The following is an 18,900-nucleotide window of genomic DNA, read 5'->3' as shown; positions in this document are numbered from 1 at the left end:
CAGAGAAAGGAATTGAGTGGGGGTGGTTAGCAGAGAAGTCCTTGGCAGCAGGGAGCACGCAGGGGCCGCGAGTAACAGACCCGTCTAGAGAAAGCCGGGCCCTCCCTCTGCCGTGCCAGGGAAGGCAGGTTCTGCAGAAGCGGAAGTCTGAGTGCACGTTCCAGACCGTTCCCACACACGCCAGGTCCCAGGGAGGGACGGCAGGTGACCGGGCTGGTGTCGTGCACAGCATTTCAGCTGCGTCTGTTTTGTGTACGGAAGTCTCACTCCAGATTTCTGCAGACATTTTGTATTAAAGAAATGGACGGTTCCTATGTGTCAACCAAGCATTATACTTAATTATCTTTACATATAGAAGAAGCCACCATGAAGAAAAATACTTGGAAAACTAATTCTGTCCAAAATTCCACTCTGCAGATTACAGCCTTCCGCACTGGAGGGACATGTCCCCACCCCGTGAGCAGCCTCCGGCGGTCCACACAGCAGGGACTGGTGTTTCTGAGCATGGCATCTCTGTACTGTGGGACTTGGCACTTTGCCGTGCAGTTTCTGGGACTGGGCTATCTTCAGGTATAGGGTCTGCCATGACAGTGGTTTGCATAGCTGCTGGGATGGATGTTAAAACTCCAAGTGGGTTTCATCCAATCTGTGGATCCGTGAAATTAACACAGAGTAAGCAAACACCTGTGTTTCCCAGCCCTGGCGGTAGAGGCGGCTGCCAGAGGCTGCTGTCCGCGGAGTGTGCCCAGGTCTGGAAGTCGGACTCGCGACTCCATTGTTCTCAGGGAGATTCTTCCTCAGCGTCTCAGGCTCAGCAGAGCATGGTCACCTGCATTGTCCATGGCAGTGAGACTCAGTCTCCCTCTCTCTCCTCTCCCTGTCCCAGGGTAGCTGCCGGTACCCCAGCCTCACCGCCAGCCTCTGGGTCTTGCGTCTCCCACTGGTACAAGTCTGAGGTCCCAGCATGAACCCCTCAGAGCCAAGTTGCCAGCTGTTGGCCCTTGAAGAGATGGAGGGGCCTTTGGAGGGGAGTCTGAGAAACCAAACTGTGCCACCAGCGTCCCTCATAATGTCCTTCCTCCTCTGCCCCTCTCCTGTGACCAAAAGTCTATTTCCTCACCCAAGGAAGGAGCGCCCACCACACGCAGGGGGTCTTAGCCAGGGGGCCGCGTGCTCCTGGGAGCGTGTGATCAGGAAGCGCCTGGGTGCTCACACAGCACTACGTGTCCTCGTGGAGGGGCAGAGGAGCCTCTCACCTCGTGGTTCACTGACTTCCACACACAGAGGTGAGCGTGTCAGTAATCATCCCTGAAATGCTTCGTTGGGTTTCTCTTGAAGTGATTCTGCAGTTACTCCTCTGACTGGGAAGCTCTGGGACAGAAAGGTGTGGAGCTATTCTGTTTTCAAAGGGTGGGGCGACTACTAATTTTTAGAATCAGTATGTTTTGTAATTTGCTAGTGAAGTTATAGATTTCAAAGGTGATCGTCTCCGTGGCCTGTGTGAAACTAATGAGCAAACTGTCACTCCCTTCCTGTGGTCCTGAGGAAACACCTGTGATGGGTTTTCATGAGGAATGGCTCTGTTTGACCTATGACTTTATTCTGTAATGGTGAGTTTAAAACTCACACAGAAACCATCCACGTTGGTGGTCATTGACCTGTCCTGCAGGATACCTTTTTACCTTCCTTGGTTACTCCTAGTTTGAATAAGTGTATACAATGGTTAGGTTTTTCTTTTTCCATATGCTGAAAATACTTGAGGCCATTAAAGACTTATTGAGGCTGGCATCGTGGCGTCACAGGTAAAGCCTCCAGCTGTGATGCTGGCATCCCATGTGGGTGCCGGCTCATGGAGTGGCTGTTCCACTTCCAATCCAGCTCCCCACGAATGCCCTAGGAAAAGCAGCAGAAGGTGGCCCAAGTGGTTGGGCCCCTGCCATCCACTTGGGAGACCTGGATGAAGCTCCTGGCTCATAGCTTTAGCTTGGTCTAGCCTTGGACATTGCAGCCATCTGAGGAGTGATCCAGCGGATAGAAAATATCTGTGTGTATATATCTGTCTCTCTCCCTGTGAGAGAAAGTGACTCTTGCAGGAAAGCCTTGAAAAACCAAGTTGTTTTTAGCAGCAAAATCCAGCCTTAAAGAGCTCACTGGACACCTGCTGTGGATTTTCTGCGCATGAATCCATTCCCACTGTCACTTTTCTGCCTTGGACAGCCCCTAGACACAGGCCCTGGGGGCATCATGTCCCTGGCTGGGTCTTGGCTTCACCCAAGTATAATTGAGAACATGACTTTGCTTCGTTCATTCCTCTCCTTTTCCTTCACTTTAATTTTTTTCCTTTTTGCTTTATGCTGGCCCAGCAGTGAAGCCACACTGGAGATACTGGCATCACACATCAGAGGGCCTGGGGTTGCGTTCTGTCTCTGCTGTCCATTCCACCTTCTGGTAGTGTCACCCAGAGAACTAGCAGTGACGGCTCAGTGCTTGGGCCCCTGCCAGCCGCGTGGGAGACACCGATGGCGTTCCCAGCTTCCGGCTGGCCTGGCCCAGCCCTGCCCATTGCAGGCATTTGTAGAAAGAACCATCAGATGGGAGATTTCTTTGTGTCTGTCAGCCTTTAAATGAAAAGTATTTAACTTTGAGGCCAGGCAGAGCATCTTCTGCTTGTGGTTTCTTCTGAAGGCACATCTGACCCTGAGACCAGGTGAGACCCTGAATCCAGGTCAGAGCTCAGAGGCCCTGCACGTGGTCCCTGTGCCCTAATCCATATTGCCGTGCCTGAGGCTGGTCCCCACCCTGCACGTGGTCCCTGTGCCCTAATCCATATTGCCGTGCCTGAGGCTGGTCCCCACCCTTTTCCCAAGCCCGGCATCCTCAAGCAGGTCCTTCCGCCTTGCGGAAGTGCAGGTGCAAGGGCTGCCTGCTGTTCGCTGTCTGACGCGTGCTTGTTCAGATGTGTGTGCGCGTGTCGTTCACACCAGTCCATACTCGTCAGAATATTGCTTGGTCTAAGGGGCAGTATTCTAAACACGGCTTTCGTACTCAGTCCCCAGTGGGAAAAGTATCTTGGGAGAAATTGTAATGGCGTAAGCATTTCGGCTCTCTACTTTCAGTCAGCAAAGAAGCTACTTTTTTTTTTGACAGGCAGAGTACAGAGAGAGAGAGAGAGAAAGGTCTTCCTTCCGTTGGTTCACCCCGCAAATGGCCACTGCGCTGATCCGAAGCCAGGAGCCAGGTGCTTCCTTTTGGTCTCCCATGCGGGTACAGGGCCCAAGCACTTGGGCCATCCTCCACTGCACTCCCGGGCCACAGCAGAGAGCTGGACTAGACGAGGAGTAACTGGGACAGAATCCGGCGCCCCAACTGGGACTAGAACCCAGGGTGCCGGCACCACAGGCGGAGGATTAGCCTAGTGAGCTATGGCGCCGGCCTAAATAAGCTACTTTTAAAAAGATTTACATTTATTTTTTTAAAAATGAATAATTAAGATGGGAAGTTTTTGCTTCATTTTTAATAGTAGTGATATAGTTTGAGATACGGGAAACACATCTTAGTATATGAAATCATAGCAAGAGCTGTGGGCTTTTATGTGATAGATTTTACTATTCTTAATCATTTATGGAGCACTTCATTTTTGTGGAGTCCTTACAAATAATTTTATTACACATTTAAATGTTTTATTAGTGGGGAACAACTATACATAGTGGATATAAAATGAGATCAGAGTCGTTACTGTGTAATATTTCTTATTTGTTTCAAAAATATATAACTATCCATAAGCAGATTTCTCATTTATATATTTTTACACCCACAAAAGTTGTAACTGCTTTGAGAGTTGTGCTGGCATCAGGGAGCTGAGCACTGGGGAAGAAACTTCGGTACTGCAGCTGCCTTTTGCGCGGCCCCTTGGGCCTTCTGCGCTCGTGGAAACAGGCTGAGCTCTGCCAGCAGCAGGACTGTCCCGGGCATGGAAGATGGGGAGGGGCCCCTTTCTAAAGGGCTGGGAGGTGACACTGTCCCCCTGGGGGTTCTGTCCTTGCGCTCACAAACCCGTTTTCCCAATTCATAGTCAGCATGTTCTTATTTCACTTCAGAAAAGGCGAAAATTGCTTCTATTAACACTGTCCTTTAACATTTTGTGTTTATGCACAAAGACGAATGGGTACAAATGTTTTTATATATACTAGACACAAATGTCATGTTATACTGAATGTAGTTTTGTATCCTTTTTGTTAGGTATTATTTCTTTAATTTTCTATATAATGTCTCTAAAAATATTTAAATAGCTGCACAATATGAATCTTTTTAAGATTTATTTTATTTATTTGAAAGAGTGACTGAGACAGAGAGAAAGATCTTCCATCCGCTGGTTCCCTCCCCGAATTGGTCGCAATGGCTGGGGCAGAGCCAGACTGAAACAGGGAGCCAGGTCCTCCATCTGGTTCTCCCGTGTGGGTGGCAGAGACCCGAGTACTTGGAACATCCGCTGCTGAGTTCCCAGGTGCACTGGCAGGAAGCTGGATCAGATTAACAGCAGCTGGGATTGGAACCAGTGCTCCAGAATGGGACAGTCTGCTGTGCCTCTGCAGCAGCCCAGTCTGAAACTATTACAAGTAGCTTCGGAGCGGAAATCTTTTCCACATTCGCATTTGTCCTGGGGGGAAGTGAGCAGTCGCTGGGTGTGGCCAGTTCTGGGGCTCTGAGACGAGTATGCAGTTGTATCCCAGAAAGATCACCACTGTTTACATTTGCCAGCACAGCGGAGCGCACCGCGTCTCATCCTCTGCCTGAGTCCGGCCGTATGTCTTAGGCTGACAGTGGCATTTGTTTCTGTTTGTTTTTTGGCTATTGAAGGTCAGCTCACTAGTGTATTATAAACTGCGTTTCTTAGGTTACTGGTGCAGTTAAACATTATTTTTTCACTTTTTAATGTGCTGTGAATTCACTGTTTCACAGTTGTTTTTTTTTTTTTTAAGACAGTTTTTATAATGTTTGTTTATTTGAGAAGCAGAATTACAGACAGAGAGAGGGAGAGACTTAAAGAGAGAGGTCTTCCATCTGCTGGTTCACTCCCCAGATGGCCACAACAGCCAGAGCTGAGCCGATCTGAAACCAGGAGCCGGGAGTTTCTTCCGGGTCTCCCACACGGGTGCAGGAGCCCGAGGACTTGGGCCATCTTCCACTGCTTTCCCAGGCCCTAACAGAGAGCTGGGATGGAAGTGGAGCAGCCAGGACTTGAACCAGTGCCCATACAGGATGTTGGCACTGCAGGCAGTAGCTTTACCCACAAAGCCACAGCGCTGGCCCCTGTTTCACAGTTTTTTAATGGTAGGTGCCACATTAACAAACTGCTTTGGAAATTAAGGAGCAATGGCCATAGATGAGGCCACTGCCCACAGAGTCCACCCTGGAGGGAAAACAGACAGGGTCATAATTAAGTTAATTTCGAGTGCCGGCCAGACCTCGTAAGTGCGGGACGTGTGACAGGCTGTGTATCACAGCAGTGCTTCCTCACCCTTTCTCCATTATCGGCCCCCAAAGAGCACGCTGAGGTGTTTTCTCCGCATTTCTCACCACCGTGCTCAGCTCTCCGGTGAAATTAAATACCGAGGAATAAGGCTTGTTGGGCAGGGCTCATCTTCCAAGGGCTGCTGACCCTTGTCCTCAGAGATTCGTTTATGCTCGAAGAAGTAAATACCACCGCTTGAGGGCGCTGTGGCTGAACCAAGGAGGTGAGCACAGGGCGTTCCAATAGCAAGGTCTCTCCGTGGGCTGGAGGGCCCTCCTAAGCAGGACTTCAGCTGGACTTGAAGGGCAGTAATCTTTGTTTCTTGCTGGAGGGGCTGGAGGGGGAGCAGCTATGACAGGTGACCTCAGACTGGAAGCTGGGGGCTGGTGACAGGTGCAGATCGATTCTGTCTTCTCTCAGAACTGACTACTGGCATTTCCAGCTCTGGGGTGACCAGTGAGGGAGTCCCGAGATGAAGCCGTTTTGAATAATTGGTATAATTGTGCTTCCCACGGCTGTGCTGTGCAGCCCCTCACAGTGCTGGTGGAAATTAAGGGTGCCTCCTGCACAGCCGAGGGCAGAGAAGTTGGTAAGTACCGCCCAGACGGGCCTGGCTGGGCTGTGAGCATTGAGCACAAACAGAAGTTACACACGTGTAACAGAAGCAAGGGCCACGTACTGAACTCGCTTTCCAAGCCCTTAGTGTGCAGAGAATCGTATTTGTCTCTGCTCCCGAGACCCCATCCAGAAGGAAACAGGTGAGCACTCGCACTGCTGAAGGGCAGCTCAGGCTGCTGGTCGAACTGCGGGCACAAAGACAACCAGTGTGTGCCCCGGCTCTCTGCCTGGAACTTGCCAGGGTTCCGCCGCTCTTCATGAGCCTTCCCTTTCTGGTAGGCAGAAGCTGAGTCTGTGAGCTCAGCGGGAGCTGGAGCTGGCTCCTTTCATCTGGGGCAGCAGACTGGTGGCTGCGGGATGCTGCCCCCACCCATTTCCCAGCGCCGCCCTGGACACCTTGCTCAGGAGCCTCCCGGTCAGGTCAGCAGCACCGCCCCCCTGAGGAGTGGCGAGTTCATGGTTTCCAAGGAGCTGACACACTCAGGCATCCAAGGCAGGCCGTTGAATTCACAGAGATGTCTGCGTTAGTGTTGCTGACCTCACGTGGCCATTAAGTCGTGGTCTAGAGAAATAGCTGAGCACCGGAGAAAGCTTTGCGTGAAGAAGAAGCTACAAAGTGGCCCGTGTTTAAAAACAGACGACACAGACACATACAAGACTATGTGCGGGTGCACAATTGACTTTTTTTTTTTTTTTTTTTTTTTTTTTTTTTTTTTTTTGACAGGCAGTTTAGACAGTGAGAGAGAGAGAGAGAGACAGAGGTCTTCCTTCCGTTGGTTCACCCCCCTAAATGGCTGCTATGGCTGGCGTGCTGCGCCAATCTGAAGCCAGGAACCAGGTGCTTCCTCCTGGTCTCCCATGCGGGTGCAGGGCCCAAGCACCTGGGCCATCTTCCACTGCCTTCCTGGGCCACAGCAGAGAGCTGGACTGGAAGAGGAGCAACTGGGACAGAATCTGGCGCCCCAACTGGGACTAGAACCCGGGGTGCCGGTGCCGCAGGCGAAGGATTAGCCTAGTGAGCCATGGCACCGGCCAACTTTCTTTTCTACATCACACTTCACTGTTTCCTCGGGATTCCTGTGCTGTGGACAGGGCCTGGGTGCCACCCAGGGGGTGTTAGCTTAGGCAGCTCACCTGCGTGAAAGTAAGTGTTTAAGAGCTGCTGGTGGGCAGGCTTTTGGCAAAGCAGCTGAAAGATTACCTGGGACTCAGGTTTGATCCTGGCTCTGCTCCCAGTTCCACCTTCCCACTAAATGCACAGTCTTGGAGGCAGCGGGAAATGGCTTTAGGAATTTGGGTAGAAAGCTAGGGGGACTCCCTCACATATTTTTAAGTTATACAAAATGCTTTATTATAAATTTGAATGGCTGCAAAGGATATGATTAGTTTCCAGCACACAGTTTTCTGCGTGTGACTTAATTCCATTTGCATCTACACATGGGACTGCAGGTTCAGTCAGTGTGTTGAGATTGCCACCCACTTGGCAGTGTCACCGCACACCAGTCACTTAGGCCCCCAGTTGCAGAAGAAACCTCACTTCGTCTCGTAACCCAAATGCACGTAGAGGTGTGAAGCTGGCAGCAGCCACTCCACCCCGAGTTAGTCCTTGGCGCCCCGTCCTCCGACAGCCATCGGGATCCTGCCCCGTCTCGTGCCCCAGCACATCTGTCTCCAGCCCCTCCTTACCCCACCCCTGTGTCCATTCTGCCCAGCTCTGCAGCGTCGTTCTCTGTGCACTGCCCACATCAGAAGCCACCGTTCGTCACAGGCTGTCCTCCTCCACGCTCAGCCTCGTGGCGCCCTGTGTGTGGGCTGCCCTTCTCCCGTCCACCTGCCTTCCTCCCGGTCATCTAGCGAGGCTCTCGTCCCTGTACCCAGCCCCCTGTACTTGGGTGAGGAAACTTCCAAAACTTGGAAAAGTGGAATCAAAAGCTCACTTGATTTTTCTTTTTTAAAAAATAATTTGAAATCCATTCATAGTTTTTTGAAAATACTCAACGTTTCATGACCTGTGTGAGAGACCCTTGTATGTGTGGATTTGAAAACTCGTTTACACCAAACTAAACCAGCCTTTTAATTCTTGTCCATAAGCGTGACGCGCCCTCAGCTGTGTGTATGTAGTGCTGCATGTATGTGTCTCAGAGCACTCACTTGTAGACCCTCTCTCTGTGGGCGTCCTCCCGGCAGGCCCTTCTTGATGCTCCTGCTGCCTGGCAAGGCGGGAGCTTCCTCCTCGGTGCTGAGTAGATGTGGGTGTGTGGGTGCCTGGGATCTTCCGTGTACACGTGGAGGCAGCCACGGCGTTCCTGCCAGCGGAGTATTCTGTGGGGGATCTGCTGTCTGCTGGCACGTGTGCCCTATCTGTCCGTGCTGTCCTCCAGTGGGTTGATTTGTGATTCCTGACATGCGGGCATTCTGCTCTCCAAGTATATGAGAACATTGGAAAAATAAAACTTTAGATTATTCATTTCCAGAGATGGCCACAGCAACACTCATTTTGTAATGTCATAGCCCAAAACAGTAAGAGCAGCAGAATACCAGCCACGCCTTTGAGAAGCCTGCGGTGCAGCAGGTCCAGTGCCGGCTTCAGAGTGAAGAGGCCCGGAGCAGAGGTCGGCGTTGTGTGTGCTCGTTTTGTGTTTGTTAACGACGAAGGACCACTGAGTTCTGCATCTCATGGCGGTGGTAACCCAGGCGGTGACTCACCTCTGGTGTGACCAAGCCTTCAGCTTCTGGAGCTGCTCGCCTCCCTCTCGCCTGCCTGTGTTTGGCCACACCTGCCTTGGTCACCACAGGCTCCACCAGCAGGATCAGCAGTTCCCGTGTGAAGCTCTGTACAGCTGTCCCAGCAGCCAGTTTGTTCTGCCGCCCGCTGGGGGTCTTTCTGGCAGGGGCTCTGCTTTCCGTCCTTGCATCAGCTCCTCTCCGCACTCCTGCTTCTCCCAGCTCGGCGGCCATGGTCCTCGTCTCGGAAATGCTCTTATCCAAATGCTGCGCGTGCTTGCTTTGCCAGTTTTTCACTCGCATCTGAGAAGCTGTGCCATTGGTGGATGCAGCCTGCAGTGTCCTCTGACCACATCCTGACCCCTGCACAGGGACACCTGTCGGCCCCACTGGGGCCCTGCTGTCGGGTCGCCCCGCCTTCTCCCTTCTTCCCTCTACACTGTCTCTGCCTCCTTCCAGCTGCCCACCCAACCCTCCTGCCCCTGGTGAGAGACCTCACTGTCCCAGGCCAAGCTGCGCCGCCCCCTCCCCCGACTTTGTTCTCACCATTGATGACCCTTTCTTTCTCCACCTAGGTCCACGACTGCTTTCTTACACACTCAAGTCTTAGGCATTTGGCTAAACAGAGTCTCACTCCTGGCGGCCGCATCCTCTCTCTCCCTCCCGTGACATCATGGTAACCCTCAGACTCCCTGGAGTCCCCTAGAAAGTCTCATCTCTCTGATTCCTACTTCTCATTTCAGCAAGCTTCATTCCCATGCAGCTTCATCTCGCCAGCCGGCCAGCTGTAAGCGGGGCCACAGTCCACTCTGTCTCAGAACCTGCTGGCCACGTAGCTCTCCCTCATGCCACCTCCATGGAGCCCGCTCCTGCCAGGACCCACAGTTCTCAGCAGTCTGCTACCTCCACTGCCCTGTACTGTCTCCAGCCCCTGTCCCCCTGCACACAGACTACCAGTGCCAGCCTGGCCTGACTGCTTTACTCACATCTGCGTGGGCCCCTTACATCCCACCCATCTCTGCAAGGGGCCTGGTGCTTTCAAATGTGCTGCTGGCAGGTGTGCTGGCAAACCAGTGCCGGCCAGTGAGGCCCAGCCTCACCCCCAGACCCTCATCACCCTTTGTCCTCACCTCCCAGCCCTGCCTCGGAGCACCTGTCACCCGCATGTCCTCTCATGCCCGCTATGTCACCTCCTGCTCCCACCACTCACTTCAGGCTCTCGGAGTGCTGTTCCTTCCTCTAGGGCCTCAGCTTCTCCCCACCCTGGGCTAGCTTTCCTGTCCCTGTGCAGGCCGTTCCCCGGGGGAGGACTTTCCTCACCTCTGTGTAGCAGGAAAAGCCAGTGTGCTTGACCAGGAGCCCAGAGAGGGGAGCTGCAGCTAACCAGCCCTGGTCACGGGGGCTGCCTGGAGGCACACATGGGGCTGCCTCACACTTGGCAGGCTGTCTTTCCCTCTCACTTCGTCCCATTTGCAATTCAAGGGGAGTATGCATAGCCACTTACATTACATAAAATGGTTATTGCACTGAATTTAGACTAGAGAAGGCATTTGGAGACAGTTTTAGTAAATTATCTTATCTGGTCTAAAAATACTTCTGAGCTGTCAACCAGAACATGGAAATCCTGTATTTCTTGAAGCCCTTCTGCCATGGCTGGGACAGTTGGGGAAATTGGCTGGCACTGGTTTCATTTTCCCGGTTGGCCAGTGGTTCTCAGAATGCTGGAGAGGCTGTGACCCAGCTGGTGAGCATGCCACAGACCCTTGCCGTGTGGAAATGGTGCATAACCCAGGGGCGGCCGTAGCCGTTGGCAGACTGGCTGCATAATGTACGTGGCCAGCTCCATGTCACCAGCAGGGGAAAGAAGCTACAAGGTATACTGAAGAAATCACGTTGTATTATGCCGTCTTGAGGCCGGGCTGGAGGCTGGTTCTCACTGTCAGGCTGTGGCAAGTGCAGGTCTCCAGAAAACGGGCGAGAGGAAACGCTGAGAAGTCCTGACAGCGAGGTGCCACTGCACCCCTAGTAGAGCAGCCAAGATCCGAGCACTGACAGCACCAGATGCGGGCGAGGATGCAGAGCGACAGGCGCTTTCACACGTTGCTGGCGGGAATGCAAAGTAGCGTGGCCACTTCAGATAAAGGGAAAACGCTGGACGGTTTCTTACAGGACTGACATGCGAGTCGATGCCGCAGTGCCACTATTGCATTGCTCCACGGTGTATTTCTCCCGAGTAGGGCGTGCTCTCATCCACACAAAAGCTTGCCCGTGGGTGTTTATAGCAGCTCCGTTCATAGTTGTCAAAAACACGGGGCAGCCAAGGTGCCCTCAGTAGGTGAGTGCGCACCCGCTCAGCGGAAGGTTGTTTGGCACCGCTGGGAAGAGCGGAGGCGCCTGAGCTGCCTGCAGCTGGCAAGATGGGGTGGCCCGTGTCAGCTCCACAGCTGGGACTGACAGCTCCCAGCTCCAGGCCGATGTCTTCGCTCACTGTCTTGTCACTGAGCGTTCACTCACGGCACAGACGCACACAAGAGAGCGGGAAGGAACAGCTTTCCCATCAGGAGGTGGGTTGTCCTTGCTGATAGACTTACAGGAAATTATCGAGAGGCTGGCACCGTGGCCACTGCCTGTGACACCATTATCCCGGGTGGGTGCTGGTTTGTGTCTCGGCTGCTCCACTCCCCATCCAGCTCCCTGCTAATGGCCCTAAAAGATTCAAGTACTCCCTCTGCTGCCTCCCCATGCATTTGCTTCATAGCCATCCTCTCTGCTGTTGAGGAGAAAGAAGCAGGAGTCCAAGTTTGTGAGCCAGTCTGTCAGGGCCAGCCAGCCTCTCTGTGGCTCTGTCACAGCCTGCAGGGCCATCGCAGGCCAGCCTGTGTTCAGTGCCTTTTGTTCATGTTGATGCCATGTGTTGAGCGTGCAGAACCACTCACTTTACAGTCGCAAGCAGATCTTACAGAGACAAATAAATATATGCAGCACGGAGCATGAAAGTGAAGTTTCAGTTTTGCATCGACAGAAACCTTGTCTTGCTGAAAAGGAGACCAGTCTCGTTGATTGTGTATCATTTGTGTGAACTCAAGTGTTTTCATGATTTGCTCATTTCCAGCTGTAGCCCACACTTGGCTCCCTGGGTGCCTGGTCACACGTGTAGCCTGATGCGTAGCGCACCCCTCTGCTCCACCGGCCAAGCCGGCTCAGCACGGATACAGACGGCTCCGTGGAACAGCTTCTGGAAATGCCGACTGTGCAGTGGCCATGTTTTATGCTCGTGTATTTTCTGTTGTGTCTTACAGAGCTGCAAAAACTGGAGGGCAGCAGTTGACCTGTGCGGACGCCTTCTCACCGCCCACGGCCAAGGCTACGGCAAGAGCGGGCTGCCTACCAGTCATACCACAGATTCGCTGCAGGTAGGAACACCTTGCAGTTGCTTTATTTTTATTTGGCTTATCATAATTTGAAGATATGGGGACCATGGTTTTTCATGCCAGTGAAAACGATTTGAGAACAAACTCTAGCTCTTCCTTTCCTAATGATTGTGTGTGTGACACCAGCGTGAACTGGACTCCCCACCCCGCTGAATCTCAGCAGTTCAAGCACAGGGTGTTTGGCACACAGCCACCCAGCAGACCCCAGCCATGGGCTGAGGTGGGCAGGGAGCCCCCTCTCGTGATGGCAACGACAGCCACTCTACAGACTCCGGGGCCTCTGGGCCTGGCAGAAATGGTGGCATCAGGGTGTTCTGTCTGCACAGAGCGAGGCCCCATGCGCTGTGTGCTCTCCTTGCTAGAGTGTCACTTGTTCTGAAATTTAAAATAGAGCAGAGTTGTGAACAAAAGGCAACTTTTTGTTCACACACACACAAAAAGGGGACAGCTGCAAGCATCCTTGAATTCTCACCTTTCCTGGGGGGCTTGCTAACTGCTACCCCAAGTCGTGTGGGACTCATCCAGCACTGAGCACTCACAGATGCTCCGCAGCCACCAAGAACCCCTGGGAGTCACCGGGGACTGCGGGTGCACTTATTTCAGGGAGGGCCTCCTCCGCTCCCTCTCATCGAGAGTGGACTGTGTCCTTTGGTCCCCCTGAAACTGCTGCTGGTGCTGAACCCTGGGCGTGCTCTGTTCTTCCCTCTGCTTGCACAGATTTCACGCCTTTCCATCGCAAGTACTTGCCGTGCACTGTGGCTGAGTGTAATTCAAGGTGCAACGGTAAAACTCGCAGCGGCCTCTTTTTCCGTCCTTACAATTTCATGAATATAATATTTATCCTTTCCATAGATGTTAGCAGCCTCAGACAGAATGGTTTCCTTCCCTTATCAAGTTGGGAGCTGTACCTTTGTGCTTAGAGAAAGCACTGTGGCATCTCCTTGGCACATCCCCGTGGCCAGCATCACCCCTCCAGTGCGGCGGGGCCATGACCGTGACTCAGTGAAGTAAGGGGCCTTGAACAAAGCACTGTGCTGCCGCACCTGGATCCGACGCCACAGGGCCGCTGGTGGCTGCACAAAACCAAGCTGGGCTAGGCGAGGGGAAGGTGTGGGGCTTTATCCCACTACTGAGGGTGGAGTGCAGTTTGAAACTTGGGTATTGTTTCTGTAATTTCCCATGAATATTTTTGTTTGTTTTGTTGTTGTTTTTCCAGAGATTGATTTATTTGAAAGGCAGAGCAACTGAGTGGAGGGATAAGGAAGAGGAGAGATCTTCCATCCACTGGTTCATTCCCCAAATGGCTGCAACAGCCAGGGTTGGGATCAGCTGAAGCCAGGAGCCAGAAACTTCTAGTCTCCCGTGTGGATGGCAGGGGCCCAAGCACTTGGGCTGTCTTCCACTGCTTTCCCAGGTGCCTGAGCAGGGAGTTGGATTGGAAGTAAAGCTGCTGGGACTCAAACCAGCATTCTAATGTGAGATACCAGCATCTTAGGCAGTGACTTAACCCACTGCACCTCACTGCCAGCCCCTTGATGCTGAAGTTTTTATTAATTTGTTTTATTTGAAACAGCGTGAGAGACAGACACACAGATGTGGATAGATCTCTCATTAGCTGATTCACTCCCCAGAGGCCCAGAACAGCTGGGGCTGGGCCAGGCTGAAGCCAGGAGCTGGGATTTCCATCCAGGCCTCCCATGTGGGATGCAGAGATCTAACTGTCTGAGCTGTCATCTGTGTCCTCGCAGGGTGCAGGTTTGCAGGCAGGTGGAACTGGGAGAGGCGCCTGGACTGTAGCCAGGCATTCTGATGTGGGTGTGGGCATCGCCGTGGACATCTTAACCAGTGCACCAGTGTGGAAGGGAGAGCATGCACCAGCTCACTCTGGAGGACGGAGGAGAGGAGCGCCCCTGCCTCCTCGTCTCTCCACCCTTTGGTGTGCTAGATCACAGCTCACTTTCCTTCACGCCTCTCAGCTCATCGCCACCTCTGTCCAGGCCCCCTGGGAGTGTTGTGCTCCCTTTGCTGAAGCTGCTCCAGGTCTGGATTCACAGTCAGTCAGTAGCCCTCAAGCACTCCTGAGCACAGTGTGGGTCGTCTCACCTTCCTGCTCAGAACCATGCAGAGCACCTGCCTGCCCACCAAGTCAAGTGCAGCCTTTGTGCGGTGTGCAAACCCTCCAGCCTGCGGCCGTGAATGTGGAGGCTGTGAGAGGACACTGGACGCTGGGCTCGGCCTGAAACCCATCCCTTCGTTCTGTTGCCGGCTGTGTGATCTTGGGCTCCCGATGCTGCTGTCTAACCTCAGTTTTATTTTAAACTAGTAATTCCTTTTTTCCATGTAACTTTTTAATTGGCAAATTGAAAATGTGTGTATTTATAGTGTACAACATGATTTTTTTAAAGACTGACTTATCTGAAAGGCAAATAGAGAGAGAGAGAGAGAGAGGAGTGCACCTGTTGGTTCGCTCCCCAGATGGCTGCAACAGCTGTCTGAAGCCAGGACTGGCCCAGCATCCAGGTCTCCCATATGGGTGCAGGGGCCCAAACACTTGAAACATCCTCTGCTGTCTACCCAGGCACATTAACACGGAGCTGGGTCAGAAGTAGAGCAGCCAGGACTCAAACCAGTGCCCGTATGGGATGCTGGTGTCGCAGGTGGCAGTTTAAACCACTGTGCCACAACACTGGCCCCACAACATGATGTTTGATGGTGAAATGAGATCATGAGCTCTTTGCTAAGGTACATTTTACTTCTAGAATCCTCCAGCTCTCTAGTTTGCACTTCTGTCACTTTGTTGGGTGCACTCAGGAGTGCCCTGTGCGCACAAGCCTCGCAGACGGCCCACACTGAGCACTTATTCCTTCTACTCCCTAGTGCTAGACCCGTCCCTGGCCTTTGACTCTAGGCATTCTTCATCCCTCAAGGCCACCCTCCACACGCCATCCGCCTGTGACCTGCTGCAGGTCTCAGGTGCATCCTCAATGGGACGTTCTCCTCGGGGCAGGGCTGTGTTTGAATCTTCATAACAGCACCTATGGTGATTTGTGAACCTGCCCCATCGGGGGGTTGTCGAGTTAAACTGAATCAGAGTCATTTGCCTCGTTATTATTAAACTGAAGTGTATTCTTATAGACATATAATTTTGCAAATGTGCAAAGATAACAAGTTAGTTTAGCCCTTGTTTTAAATGTTAAAATTCAAACTGTGATGCCAGATTACTAAGGCATAGGGACTTCTGGACTTGACTTGTATAGATAACTTCTTGTTTCATCGCCTCTGTGTTCCCAGCTCTGGTTTGTGCGGCTGGCGCTGCTGGTGAAGCTGGGCCTCTTCCAGAACGCTGAGATGGAGTTCGAGCCCTTTGGAAGTCTGGATCAGCCAGACCTTTACTATGAGTACTACCCCCACGTGTATCCCGGACGGAGGGGTAAGCAGCGGTGCTCACTAGCTGTCGTTTGCATGCGTTTGTTCTGCTCTGCTTTACTTTTACGTAATTGGGTATCGGCAGTTTTCCTTATTTAATTAATTCTGAAAACTTGAACAAGTTGCCTGGCACGAAGCCTCCCCACGCAGGGCTGTGAATGCAGTGACGGGGGGTGGGGGGGGACGTCCTGTCAGAGCAGGATGGTTGGGGTGGGGCTGGGCACAGGTGACGAAGCACCCTCACGTCAGGACCAGACGCCCCGGCACAAGTACAAGCATAGCACCGTCCCCACCACACGGACCACGCCACGTGTGTTCCTGTTGTAAGTCTGGTTATGACCCATAAGGGATTGCAGTCACAACTGCTGCTTGGGGAAGTCCGGATCCTGGCAAAGGGAGGCTCAGGACTGAGCTGAGGAAGGAGAAGCGCAGGCTGTGGACAAGCTCGCTCCCTGGAGGGGTGCGCGAGAGACGGCTCCTGGTTTACAACAAGGACAGGGCTCCTGGGGTCATGTCCCTGTAAGGCAGTGTGGGCACCGTTCCTGGGAGCAGGGTCCAGCCTGGCTCCTCACCCAGCCTCGCAGACTGGGACAGGTTGGTCGTAACCTGTGCCCCAGTGTCACATCCCAGAGAACAGGATGATCACTCACTTCCTGGGGTGCCTGAGGATGAAGTGTCCTCCATGGAGGTCGCTTAGAATTGCTCAGGACCACACTGGCACAGGGCTGTTCCCGCATTTTGGTTTTTCTTACTTTTACAAATTGGTCAGCAGTACCTGTTAGATTCCAGCACCTTCGTCTTTGTGAAATCAGCGGCTCAGCATTTCTTCTCGGAGGCAGTGGTTAGAAAATGTAGAGCCAGGCTGGGGTAGAGGTGCAGATGGGGACAGCACAGGTGTAGACCTGGCGTAGGGGGTGCAGGTGGGGACAGCACAGGTGTAGACCTGGAGTAGGGCGTGCAGGTGGGACAGCTCAGGAGGTGTAGACCTGGCGTAGGGGGTGCAGGTGGGGACAGCACAGGAGGTGTAGACCTGGCGTAGGGGGTGCAGGTGGGGACAGCACAGGTGTAGACCTGGAGTAGGGGGTGCAGGTGGGACAGCTCAGGAGGTGTAGACCTGACGTAGGGGGTGCAGGTGGGGACAGCACAGGAGGTGTAGACCTGGCGTAGGGCGTGCAGGTGGGGACAGCACAGGAGGTGTAGACCTGGCGTAGGGGGTGGAGGTGGGGACAGCACAGGTGTAGACCTGGCGTAGGGGGTGCAGGTGGGGACAGCACAGGTGTAGACCTGGAGTAGGGGGTGCAGGTGGGGACAGCACAGGAGGTGTAGACCTGGAGTAGGGGGTGCAGGTGGGGACAGCACAGGAGGTGTAGACCTGGCGTAGGGGGTGCAGGTGGGACAGCTCAGGAGGTGTAGACCTGGCGTAGGGGGTGCAGGTGGGGACAGCACAGGTGTAGACCTGGAGTAGGGGGTGCAGGTGGGGACAGCACAGGAGGTGTAGACCTGGCGTAGGGGGTGCAGGTGGGGACAGCACAGGTGTAGACCTGGAGTAGGGCGTGCAGGTGGGACAGCTCAGGAGGTGTAGACCTGGAGTAGGGGGTGCAGGTGGGGACAGCACAGGTGTAGACCTGGAGTAGGGGGTGCAGGTGGGACAGCTCAGGAGGTGTAGACCTGGAGTAGGGGGTGCAGGTGGGGACAGCACAGGTGTAGACCTGGAGTAGGGGGTGCAGGTGGGGACAGCACAGGTGTAGACCTGGAGTAGGGGGTGCAGATGGGACAGCTCAGGAGGTGTAGACCTGGAGTAGGGGGTGGAGGTGGGGACAGCACAGGTGTAGACCTGGAGTAGGGGGTGCAGGTGGGGACAGCTCAGGAGGTGTAGACCTGGAGTAGGGCGTGCAGGTGGGGACAGCACAGGTGTAGACCTGGAGTAGGGGGTGCAGGTGGGGACAGCACAGGAGGTGTAGACCTGGAATAGGGGTGCAGGTGGGACAGCTCAGGAGGTGTAGAGAGAGACCTGGTTAGTATTGAAGTAAACTATTGTAGATGATTCAAAAAATTAAAGCAATATTTTTTTTATCCCTGTTGATAGCAGCAGGTATATAGGTGAATTCAAAATGCTAGAAGCGAAAACATTTCTTCAACTTCCTTTTGTGTTTTTTCTTAGAACATTTGCCTATATTGGAGGGGTTAGGCAAGGACAGAGGCACCAGCGTACCTGGCTCTCCCTCACTGGCGTTCATCGTCTGTGACTTTCACAAGACACAGCCCGTGCGAATTGGTCTACACTACCCTGGTTACCCAGATCGGAGACTTTGCCTCGTGTGATGAGAGGCCCATTCAGCCACCATCCTTGCGTGTGTTAAAACCGTCTCTTCCTTCTGACGGAGGGCACTTACCCCTTGCAGGAAAGATGAGCCTTAATACCTGAAGTCGTGATGCAGGCGCTTGTCCTGATGCGGCAGAGTGAGCAGCAGGCTCAGGCAGGCAGGCTGGCAGCACTACAGCGCGGACTGCTGTCCTCCCTGTGCACACACGCAGGCACACGCACGCACACACCATGGCCTGTCAACCCCGCCAGGCTCCACGGGACCATGGGGAGAAGCAGTGCAGCCAGGCCCAGGGGCAGGCCGGTGCTCTGAGCTCCCCCCCCTCCGCCTTGCCTACAGCTGGGAGGGCCAGGCTCACGGGGCTCAGCAGCCCTTCAGAGGGACCCTGGCAGCGTCACTGGAACCGGGAATTCCTCATCCCAGGAGTGGCTGGGCCTGGGCCTGTGTTGGGAGTGGGACTTTGCTTCTGCCGCACTCCAGGCAGGAAGCTGCCCGGCAGGTGGTGAGTGCCATCACTGGTCGGAGCCTTGTGTCATCCAGTCCACACCTGGGGATGCCCTCCGTGACCCTGCCACGCCCGTGTTTGGAGACATGCAGCCGTGTCTGTCTGTCCTGGGGGTGGTTTTCTAGCTAGCAGATTAGCCAGTGTCCCTGGTCCATCGTGTTCCTTACTTGTCTGCGCCTTCTTTGAGTCTGTCCTTTGGGTAGAAGGCAGTGAGCAACCTGGCAGCTGAGAGAGCAGGGGTCTCTGACTTCCTGAGAGTCTGACCTAAAGGCAGTCGGTGGAAGGGTCAGTGCCTCTGTAATGCGGAAGTTCCAGAATGTTCCCGTGTAACCAGTTATGCCTGGGAGCACTGGGAGTCAA

General features: G+C 53.6%; 1 protein-coding gene across 4 annotated transcripts in view; it reads left to right on the top strand.

Moving 5' to 3' along the window:
• TRAPPC12 (trafficking protein particle complex subunit 12) overlaps positions 1–18,900 on the top strand; it is an 84,471-nt gene that overhangs the window by 19,368 nt on the left and 46,203 nt on the right. For all 4 annotated transcript variants that reach the window (XM_008274555.5, XM_008274553.5, XM_089327866.1 and 1 more), the window contains exons 4-5: positions 12,154–12,267; positions 15,577–15,715. In XM_008274555.5, the coding sequence (XP_008272777.4) occupies positions 12,154–12,267; positions 15,577–15,715 (253 nt within the window). The remainder of the gene's footprint in view (positions 1–12,153; positions 12,268–15,576; positions 15,716–18,900) is intronic.

Source organism: Oryctolagus cuniculus, chromosome 2, assembly GCF_051225735.1.
Source record: "Oryctolagus cuniculus isolate XC-2025 breed Fujian yellow rabbit chromosome 2, ASM5122573v1, whole genome shotgun sequence".
NCBI classification, from domain to species: domain Eukaryota; kingdom Metazoa; phylum Chordata; class Mammalia; order Lagomorpha; family Leporidae; genus Oryctolagus; species Oryctolagus cuniculus.
The sequence above is the reverse complement of the archived record's forward strand: the minus strand, read 5'-3'. Positions and strand labels throughout refer to the sequence as shown.